General features: G+C 34.8%; 2 protein-coding genes across 4 annotated transcripts; both read right to left on the bottom strand.

The window, feature by feature from the left end:
- Positions 1–859: 859 nt before the first annotated feature.
- On the bottom strand, positions 860–4282 carry LOC140966955 (probable pectinesterase 68). The gene is made up of 5 exons (XM_073427274.1): positions 3888–4282; positions 3562–3751; positions 2445–2651; positions 1536–1771; positions 860–1199 (listed from the first exon to the last, which is right to left on the bottom strand). The coding sequence occupies exons 1-5, from the start codon at positions 4154–4156 to the stop codon at positions 1043–1045; spliced, it is 1059 nt and encodes a 352-aa protein (XP_073283375.1). The 5' UTR covers positions 4157–4282; the 3' UTR covers positions 860–1042.
- A 1568-nt stretch (positions 4283–5850) lies between these two features.
- On the bottom strand, positions 5851–11048 carry LOC140966954 (protein arginine N-methyltransferase 1.6-like). 3 transcript variants are annotated; one of them, XM_073427272.1, is made up of 14 exons: positions 10775–11048; positions 10354–10588; positions 9949–10074; positions 9602–9766; positions 9370–9488; positions 9189–9289; positions 8516–8787; positions 7502–7738; positions 7352–7425; positions 6863–6956; positions 6636–6785; positions 6479–6553; positions 6273–6372; positions 5851–6170 (listed from the first exon to the last, which is right to left on the bottom strand). In XM_073427272.1, exons 1-14 carry the CDS (start codon positions 10978–10980, stop codon positions 6034–6036), a joined length of 2091 nt encoding a protein of 696 aa, XP_073283373.1. In that variant the 5' UTR covers positions 10981–11048; the 3' UTR covers positions 5851–6033. The 3 variants fall into 3 exon arrangements, 2 of the variants coding, with proteins under 2 accessions (XP_073283373.1, XP_073283374.1); XR_012173472.1 differs by having other exon boundaries at positions 6135–6170; positions 6273–6375; XM_073427273.1 differs by lacking the exon at positions 9602–9766 and having other exon boundaries at positions 10775–11047.
- Between the last annotated feature and the right edge of the window lie 184 nt (positions 11049–11232).

An 11232-nucleotide genomic window follows, 5' to 3' on the forward strand; every position in this document is an offset into this window, starting at 1 on the left:
ACGGCGTACAGCATCATGGAGTGGAAGATTAAACGATTCGTTCAGCCCTCCATATAGGGCTGGAGTAAAACCTCTGGGAGAGGTATTGGGCATGGAACCGTCTTCGTTCATGCCAAGTGACCCTCCTATAGTACATTCGTCAAAAAATGGTGGTAATTTCGGAGATGATCTTCACGAGGTGGAACTCTGATGCCCTGTGAGATAGATCGTTTCAAGTTATACAACACAACAGCTTTGCTGCTTAGATGTCAAAAATTGTCAGGATGGGAGTGTCCAAAGGAGATGAAATTTTGTTTACCCTTAAATCCTCTTTTCTCCCATTTACTTCCATCAATTTTTATCTTTTCTTGGCTTCTCTCTCTTTTTCATTATTATTTTTTACAGTTGTATGCTATAAGTCAGTTGTTACCTAGCTGTTTACTGTACCTATCGAGATAAGTTTGTAAAATGAAACGTTATACACTTGGCACGTTGGAAAGAAACAGTGCAAATTGTACAGTTGACTTGTTTATTTGGCCATAAATTGTTGAATGGACAAAAGCCCTTTTGCTTCATGTTAGCCACCTCGATGTGATGATGATTTGAAGGGATGATTCCTGCCATATTATTCATAGGGCTGCTAAAATAGACTTGAGAAACCGAGTTTCAATGCGGGGCTCCCAATTATTGAACTTTATTTCAATATATGTATGCATGACAGTGACGCATTATATAAATATATATTTTAGTAAAAAAAAAAGAATAAATATTACCAAAAATAGAATCTGGAATATGAATTCCGGCCAATCGAAAAATGAAAAGCAACTTATATATTAAAGACGGGTAATATCAATGCATAATAAACATGAAGAAATACGTATTATTAATTTATGGGTTGATGTATAGGTACAATAACATATTTAAATCCGAAAATGTAATAAATTGAGATATTTCTTTTATGTTTAATTAACAACGAAAGGTAGATCCAATTGAAAATTTTTTTAAAAAAAATGTATAAACTAAAAATATATATAAAGAATTAGAGTTATTAAAAATTTTGGTCCTAAGCATCCGAGGGAGAAATCCAATGCCTCCCATTGACAAAGCTTTTGGCAAGAAAAGGATGGGCTGTATCATAATCAAGCTCTTGGGCCCACGATACTCCTCGTACTGCTGCAGCTCCAGGCCCATAGCACTTGTACACTCCAAAAAATGCAGTCCTGAATATTTTATCGAATTGAAAAAGGAATTTTGAGAGTGCATTTGCTAACAATTTTTTTTTTTAAAAAAAAACTTTCATCTAAAAACAACATTATTATTTCATTTCTAAAAAATAAAGTTCCATATGAATATATATAGTCATTATTTAAAAAAATTTCATAATAAGATAGATATATCTATCACGAAAAATAAATAAATAAATATATATATAATTAACTAAAAATTTCAGGCTCCTATAAAAACGGAGTACACCAAATTAAATTTAATTTTATAATCGTATTTTTAAGTGAACATCCAAAAATATGTCTATTTTTACAGTAAAGATAGTTGCCTACTTGTTGTTGCCTTGATGGTCCCAATCGTCCCATCCCCCACGAGCAACGACGTCGTCGAAATAAGTGTATGAGAATACTATTCTGGAGTATTTGCCCATAGCCCGGCCCACATAGAGTGGGCCGGAACCTGTCACACTACAGTTTACAAAAGCAAATCCAGTCTTCTCATCTGCAGAGTGTCTACCTTGGGCAGCAATGGACCCAAATCTTTTTGCTATGGAGTGGAGTTCACAGTTCTGCACCAACTAAACTTTGTCAGATTGGACGAGGAAAAAAAAAAAGGAATTTTGGAAATTTTCTGGGATCAACAATTTAAATTAAATTTTTTGAAAAAAATAATAAAATTGAATATGAATAAGTGTCCCTTTATTATAAATTTTATAAGCTAGCGATGAGAATTAACACCTCTGCAACGTCACGCATTTAACTAAAATTTTACAATAATTGAACCCCCGAAAAATAGTCATGTGATTTAATTTCATCTTTCATTTCAACATTTATCATCTCATCCTACAAGACAATTTCGAATTTATAGAAACAAACAACCTCAATTTAAAACAGGTATAGCGCGGGGTTTCAGTAATTGAGAAATTTGTATTTAATAAGTAATTTTGAATTCAACATAAATTCACTAGGTTTTTTTTTTTACGATGAAAATCTTGTAATTTATTGAGAACAAAAAATATCTTTTATTACAAGATCAATCAACCAAAAATTCACTAGTTTTTAGAATAAGGGTTGTTGATATTTCAATCTCCTGCAGGGAATTTAAATTTATATACCAAAAAAGGTAAAATTTCTCCCACTTTTCAAAATTAGACAAAAGAAAACGTCTGACTGACTGATCACATTCACGGGGGACAAAAAGGCAGCTTCTCTCCATGACCACATTTTTCAAATAATACTTACTCTGTACATAGATCTTCCATTGCCAAAAATGAAGTCTATGGAGCCCTCGATGTAACAGTCCTTGAAGAAATGGCGACCGGCGTCATCGCAAAGAGTGTCCTGAGCGCCGTAGAATGCACAACCGGAGAAGAAGGCTTTGTCCCCTGATATTCGCAACGCCACTGCTTGCCATCCTTGCATGCCCGGCATCGGCGCCGGCGCGGTATTCTATTTTATGTTAAGTATTCATCAGCAAAAACTCATTATAATATAAAAGTTTAATTAGTTACGTCAATAACTACTTGTTGATAATTAAGTTATCTGTCCAAACTAATTTTATTATATGCGACATGAAATAAATTTATATGTACATTTGTAAAATGTTTGCACTTTTACTCATCATCTATGTTATTAAATAGTTTCGTCATGTATTTTCTGATTTTTTTGTAATTTTATTCTTTTTTTCGTTAGTAATGTTGTCTTGACATTATACACGTCAACACCACATTACTGCATTAATTCCACGTCAGCGTAACTAAAATCGTCAAAAAAATTGAAATTTCATGACACATGACTAAAATCACGAAGAGACAAAAAACAGAAAAAAAAAAATACATCTCCTCCTGAGTGGAAAATGTGATTAAGGGTTTGTTTTTTAAATTGCTTAAATACATAAAAACAAAAAAAGCTAAAAACATTTGTTTTGTCTTCTTTAAAAAAAAAAACAATCTCATTTTTTTTAAAAGATAAATGAATTTTATTTTTTTTAACAAATTGAAATTATAACCAAGCATAAATTTTATTCTCAAATATATGTTTGAAAAGTTCATTTCTCAATAAAAACCTTCGAAATTAAACACGAGAAGTTAAAGAAACCAAATTAGTTTTAGTTCAAATTTCGAAAGACTCCAACCCCAAATGTGTATATATAACTTAATTGGGTCGAGTCAGTCATATATATAGGTCCTATCAACATCCAAAATTTAAATTTCACAGATAATATAATCTTTTAAATATAATAAATAGTAATATTGTAGTGGTAACGCAGCGCCTTCTATAAAAATAAGCTACATCTGTATATTTGCTCGTTGATTTCAAATGTGTACATATGTGTGTATCTATATATATATATATATACCTTGAAGCTAATGTTTCTGGCAGTGAAATATGGCGCAAAAACAGCTACGGAAGCGGTGTGGTAAGTGCGGAGCTGCTGGCCATCGGGTCCCTTGTCACTTGCTCGATCGTGCCATTCTAGTACCGTCGCGTCTCGTCCCGCACCTTCGAACGTTATGTAAGGTTTCGAAGCAGGAACCACCACCTTCTCTCTTTCATATAAATATTTGCCACCAAAAAAAATAAATGAATAACACACAAAAAGTATCATTTTCATGAAAAAAATAATAATAAATGCATGCACACAAACATATGGTTATATTACAAATAAATGAAAGATGTGATTACATGTAATAGCCAGCACTGATAAGAATGAGGACATTTTTTCGGTTATTGTCTGGGACAGAATCTACAGCCGCTTGAACCGATAGGAAGTCGCCGATCCCATTAACATCCACGGTGACGAGACGGTGGCCGGTCGGACCTACCCAATTGGTTGTGTGCCGGTGGTTATCAATGCTTGAGCCTGTAATGGCACATAATAAAAAGTTAGTAGCAACAAAGAAGATGAAGAAAATAATAGAAATTCTCGTATTATAATTTGCAAAGAGAGACATCTAAACTAAAAAATATATATATAAATGGTATTGAATTATCAAAGAAAAAGGATGTAATATTATAGGTGAGAAGAATGGATTTATAATCGGATTGACGAAGAAATGTGGGAATGCATGCATGTGTCGGAGGACTTGATTTTCAGTGCAAAAGTTTTGTTTATATATGCAGCGAGTCTGGGCAACGGTCATATTTTTTGTGTTCCCTCCCATTTACTATATGTTTTATTTATACATGCGTAAATCTATGATACATATACATATATATTATACCTATTCTATATTTGTTTAGGATCAACCTGAGCCGACAAATGACATGCAGGAGGCTATTTTCTCAATGAAAAATGGCATTAAATTATGATTTATTTCTAAGTGGGAACGATCTCCTAGCTAGCATTCCAGAAAATAAATAAATATTTGCCTACTTTAATTTGTGTGTGTGTGTATTGGATAAAAAGTTGTATGGCAAATAGCAATTTTGTATTGTATCATTCAGATCACGTGATCACGCATCTAAGAATGGGATGGGTCCTATTCATATTTATTTAATTTGAATGCGTATATGTATGTATAATAATGCAGCCAGCTTTTGTGAACGTTAAATGGGGGAGCAATGGACAAAATTTTGGCAGGATAATTTCGTGGGTAACAAACACAACGGTTCTCATAAAACCTAGTTAAAATAGAGTAGGTCTCGTCTCATACGGCTATATCTGTGAACGGGTCCGGTCACTCAAATCTATACAGATAATGAAAACTAAACTTATGACAAAAAAATAATATTTTTTATGAATTGGCTCGAATCATAGATTCGTCTCACAAAATTTAGATGTTGGACGGTCTCACGAGAGTTTTTTTTTATTAAAATAATAGGCATATATATTCACAGTTTTTGGCATAACGATTAACGAATTCAAAATTTAATTAAACGTGGGCGGTAAGATGATGTTAAAAGAGAGTTATCTGAAAAAATGTGGGCGTAAATTAATAGGATGTCCATAACTCATTCTTAGTGTTCCCAAAGAAAACATGAGAACAAGGCGTCATGGATTTAGATTAGTTCCACCTCGTGAAATAATATAAACATTTACATTAAGATATACATAAGATCGACTCAATCTATATTTATTGTCAAAAACAATAATTTTGATATAAAAAATAATGTCAGAGATCTCTCATAAAATTGATCTGTGAGACAGTTTGATATAGATTTTTGTGTAGAAATTTGTAATGAACTTCTTTTATCCTATATCGGGAGAAGTTCTCCATATGCATAACAAGTAGAGTCCACCACAATCTAATAGTAGTAAATGATTAAGTTAATTTGGGTAATTTTATGTAAATAATAATTAGACATGAAACTCGAAATTCATTGGATTCTAGCAATTAGTAACAGATTAGACGATGTTTTGATTCAAACCATAAAACAAAAACGTTTTACTACTAAAGACAAGGCTTTATCTTTATTGTGCTTGAAAATTCCGAGCAAAAACTAATGCTTGTTCTAATCTAAGATGCAAATGTTCATGAAATATAAGCCGAAGCTTTCCTTCTCAGCCCAACTTGGCCGTGCTTTATTATGCCACCACAAAAAATTATTTGATTCTTTTCGTTCAAAGAATTTCGATTCAGTGGACATTATGCCCTTGTTACACAACAGATTTTGTCGGGAAAACAATTCAAGGAGCTGCAACATGATCAAATGAGGCTTCTATCATTCTTCACCATAAATTCTGTTCAAATACAAACCAGGCTTTGCTAAGCACGCAAATTTTAATGATTAGTTCTGAGTAAAGCTCGCGTATGCAAAAGACTCAGAAGCCCACCAAAACGGTAAAAACCCAGGAAAAAAACCTCTAATATGATACGTTCTCTCTGATTCATGAGAATACATGCTGTATCGTAAGGTCTCCATCAGTTGGATCAAAGAATGCTTTGATTTCAGTAGAAAAATCACCACCGTTGACCTCCTCGGGTTTACGTAAAAGCTTCACAGCTTGCTTCCAATGTCTTTCATCTGGCACATTTGAAAGTGAGGATTTATTTTTGTTGATAAAGATGTGTCAAGTTCAATGTTAAGATGAATGACAGGGTTATCAACTGATTTCTTCGAACAAACCTGGTCCTGTTGATATAATTGATGCATTATCCTCTGCGTCCATCACCCAATCAATCCAAACCGCGAATCCATGGCAAATCCCAGCCTCTCTAAATCGAACCTACTAATTCATTTTGTGCTGATTTTAACGCAGCTCCTTTAAAGGGGTCTTTTATAGGAACCATTTTTAGTGCTTCGGTCTTTGAGAAAAACGAAAGAGAAGATACCTGAGCTTTTCCTGAACATGGACTCATTGGTTTTGAGAAATCAAACTCCAATATAGTAACAGTCTCGCTGAGTGTCTGAAAATAAACATTAGTGTTTAATATTATTATCTTAAAAGTACAGATCTCAATCCATAATCAGGAATTATTGGGAAGCTACCTTGACCTCCCCACACTGCCAGACAAAGAAAGGTAGAAAAGGGATCTCTTCTGAAGCAGGTAAATTTCCACATGCACCCAATACCGAGTTGGCCATTGAATGATCAAAGCCTTCGATTTTTTGCAGGCAACAGCGGCTTTGCCAGAGGTCCTAAGAGCATTATACTCGTATCAATTATTTTTCACTTTACAATAGAAAACATTGAAGGCTGCTCATTGCCAACTTACAGGAAGATACATTGCACAAGCTTTCAACAAACCCCTGCAAGGCATTATCAGCACATCTGTTGATAGAATGGAATCAAGTAACGTTCTATCCTGCCTGCATATAATAAAATCAAGAAAAAATGTGTAAGCACAAGCCGAGAAGAATTAAAAGAAAGTCAAACCAACAAAAGAAATTCTCCGATTCAAGCTCAATCTCGAATCACTTATGCGAGCTTGCGCTTGATTTAGAGCTCAATTAGCACAGAAAACTCATTCACCAACTATAGATTTAAGCAACCCAAGATAACACCAGAGAGTTAGATTGATTCATGGTAAAATTTAGGAGCTAAGATGGGGAGAGATAATTATTTGATAGGCAAAAGATAACACTTTCTTGTTTCTCTGATTTCCAAAAATAATTGCTTAGAACCATAGGCTAAAAGATCGTCCCAATTGTAAAGCTTGAAAGGCACATTTATCTTGAAATAAAAAAAACAAAGCAAGACGTACCAAAATCGTAGATTATTCCAGGGAAGCACGCTGTCGTTTCCATAATAGAATGGCTCTGCAACCATTAAGTCAACCTGAACAACATTTATGCCATTAAGTCAACCTGTACAACAATTCTGCCATTGGAGATATGCATTTTAATAAGTTTACTTTTCTCTGACAAGGCTCATGCAGGGTTACTTGCAAATCCTTTTTTTTGATAATTTCTATGCGATCCATTGTGTAACCATTCGCCTTTGCAACTGCTTGCAGATATTGGGAACCCCTTTTCCCAAGTCCAGGAAACAGTGGAATCACATTCGAATTCTTAGAAAGACGGGCAACAGCAACTGTCAAGAAAATGCTATCATCTGCGACCAAACACAAGGGAAATACCCTGTGCTGCATCTAAAGAAAATAGAAACAAAAAAAGTTAAGTATAGATGAAAAATTGAATTTCAATACCATGAATAGAATCCAATAGTTTAATATGCAACAAAAACTCAACTTAAAGGGAGTAGTAACAGTCCCATGTTGTTCTTTGTAGTTCCCTATGAGACAAAAAGGATGAAAAGTGGTATTTTGGTTATTCCGTGTTCTAAAATATTTGAGTTACACCTATAACATTAGCTATACCTTTACTGCTATAGAAAAATTAGTATAAAGTGTGCACTAAAAGTATAGCTAATGGTATCAGAGTCAAAGTCCTGAAATGAAGAGGAAGGTAGGAAAATTCAAGTAACAAAACCAGTTACAATGTGAGCCATGTAAAGTATTTTCATGCTAAGATGCCGAAAAATTTAACTTCATTATAAATGATAGGGAAAAATATTAATGGAAAATTATCATATTAGCATCGACGCTAACCACAATTTTTTCAAACAAGAGCAATTCATTTTCGTACACAGCGTGTCTCGAAATCAGCCAACAACTATGAAGCATGGGATAATGATGAATGTGCTTGAGGAGAACCCAAACTCAAAAAGCAAAGAGTAGAGATCAATTCAAAATTTTGAAAACTATTAAATGTAACATCCAAAATTAGAAGTAAAATAACCTGCAACAAGAGTTGGATAATTTCAGAGCTTTGGTGGACTAACTACAAATTTGGCTTTCAGGAATCAAATCGATATATTGTCTTAAATGTTTATACTAAAGCTTTTACTCAGTGAAAAAATATCTTACAGCTCTGCGAATAGCATTAAGCATCAAACATCTCCAACTGCTATCTCCGTATAATGCACATCTTTCTGGTGACAAAAGAATCTGACTATCTCGAGCATCAAAGTCATGATGGTTCACATCTTTCATGTGGGGTGAAGTCATGAATTTATATGCGATGCGTGTTTCAGTGTGAACAGCATGTAATTTAACCTCTTCATCTCTCAATACAGAAACACCAGTGCCTGGGGCGAACCAAACACTTTGTTTCCAATGGTCACACCAATTCTGAGAACCTAAGATAAACAAAATACAGATAAGAAACAATTATCAGAAGATTACTTTGTAACATCAACCTCAAGTAGTCAATCTCTGAAAAAAATATTCTAATCAGCATTAAAGACAGGATTAAATCAGGAATTACAATGTTGAGGCAAGAACAATTGTGCCCTTTTTTAGAATAAGAAACCAGCTTTTCTTTACTTTATTTTTAACCACATTCACAAAGTTGCTGAGGCTTAGTTCGGCTGTTTTAACTCATTATGCATCAATTAACAATAACACATAAGCATCCTATCAAGTTTATGGATTTCTTCTATCATGGGTAGAGCTTCACTGCTACTTGAATCATTCACTTGAATAATATTTCCAAATTAGACTCGTAATATGCAAAGACTAGTCATTGAACTTTACTCACCAAGAAAGGATGACTGTATCTCTTTGGTGACCGGACGCTCTATCCATTTCGGGACGGTTGAATAAAAAATCGTCCCTTCTTTGTCAAGCTGAAGTATCCACCTGACAGAAGAGCATTATTCATAACTGAATATGAAGAGTACATGTCAATAAGACAAAGATCTATGAACTGGATCATGTACCATGAGATGATAGCATGAATTGTACCATCATTAGAAGCCTTTATGTGCAACTCAGTTTCCCTAGAACTTTCTGGTCTTCTCCAAAAGTCAAAATCAAAAATTTTAAAGGGTTCTGAAAGCTATATGGAAATACCAGACTGAGTAAAATGCAGGAGAATGTAATTTTGACAGATATACAAAAGAGTATGATAAACAGATAGATTTTTGTCAGCACACTGCACATAATGATTACCAGCTTTATTTCTTCTTCAACTGAATTACAGTGCATTGCAAATTGTTGTTGCTTGACACACAAAATGTCAGCCATTCCGATTGGAACAAGATGAATGTCATCTGAAAGTTTTGCCTCCCTATTAGTTAGACCATGCTTCTCCCATAAGTATGAGCACTCAACTAGCTGAATGGAGTCAAGAAAGTTGTAAAACAAACTGAGGAGATATAAATATTTGAATGAACCAATAAGCGAGAACCTTTTGATGATGGAACTAGCCATTAAAACAACAGAGCATGTAACATATGCTGGCACATACAAATTCATAGAAAAGATCGCAAATAATATGATATGGTTGCTTGATTGACCTGACCATAAATCGTTGCTCGATATGGTACTGTTTTTGGATTCTCAACCAGGAGCTTTTCATGTGCGTGTTGTAGAGAAGGGATTAGCCCTTCCCCCAACAACTCTGAATCTAGGATCTCACTGACCTGCATATTATATCAAATTTGCCAAGATAAAAGGGCAAGAAAAACATTGCTTCAACCACAGACATTAGATACTCTGAAGAATTCTCAAAAGTTAACTAGGGCAGATAATTGGTCCACGGATGCATAGCTATAGGTTCAGAACGGGTGATAGGAGATAGAAAAGGGCGTCACTCTAACCATGTGGTTCTGAAACACGGAGGAACAGCTCCATATTGATCAATACATCATATTTAGTTCATGGAAATCAAACTTTTTACTTCCAAAGATGATTCAACTCACAAGAACATCTGCACGGAATGGGATATCCATGCCAACTTCCAGTTCATCAGATCTCTTGTTTATGACACGAATTTTCCTATCCATGCCATTGGCCCGGAGAACCTTCCGCATCAATTTTACCATGGGTAGGTAAGACTCACAAGCTGTCACCATACCCTCCGAGCCAACACTACCCTCTAAATCAGCAAGGCCCATGGCCCGAGCAGCCATCATCGACAACAATCCTGTTCCAGCACTGTTCAAACACATTTCCACATGAAAATCATAACCAACTGATAACAAGAATGCTCGTAAGAAACACTCATCATCAGTACATTCAGCAAATATTGAAACACCAGGCAAGAAGAGGATTATAGGCATAAAATAGTTGAAGTATCGTCCTTCATCGAGTTTCTGCTAATAACTGAAACCATACACTTACCCAATATCAAGGACGTGACAGGGTTTGGTGATGGTCTTGTCAATGGCGAGGCGGAAAGCTCTGTTGCGGCGAGTGTCATTGAGCATGTCGATATACGACGTGGTGGCAAGGAGAGCCTTCGGGGTTGTTTGCTTTCCACTGTCTTCTTCTTCGATGACAACCCATTCAGAATCTCCAGTGAGTGGATTCAATTTGAGCTGGAACATTGGCTCAGTCGAACCGCTAAGCCATACGAGCTTGCCAATTTGAAGCTCCGATTGCTTATTTTGGGACTAAAGTATTTCTGGCCTCGGAAATTTATTTAATTAACGTAATAATAATAATTAAAAGCCGGGTAATCCTAACTCCGGTCACTCTTAAAAATTTAAAAAGACTAAACCCGATCTTTCTTTAAAATACATCTATACTATCTATACTACTATTATTATATTATTAAGTTTAATACATTTAGAGTAACT

This window comes from Primulina huaijiensis, unplaced genomic scaffold (genome assembly GCF_012295235.1).
Source record: "Primulina huaijiensis isolate GDHJ02 unplaced genomic scaffold, ASM1229523v2 scaffold208314, whole genome shotgun sequence".
Lineage (NCBI taxonomy): Eukaryota > Viridiplantae > Streptophyta > Magnoliopsida > Lamiales > Gesneriaceae > Primulina > Primulina huaijiensis.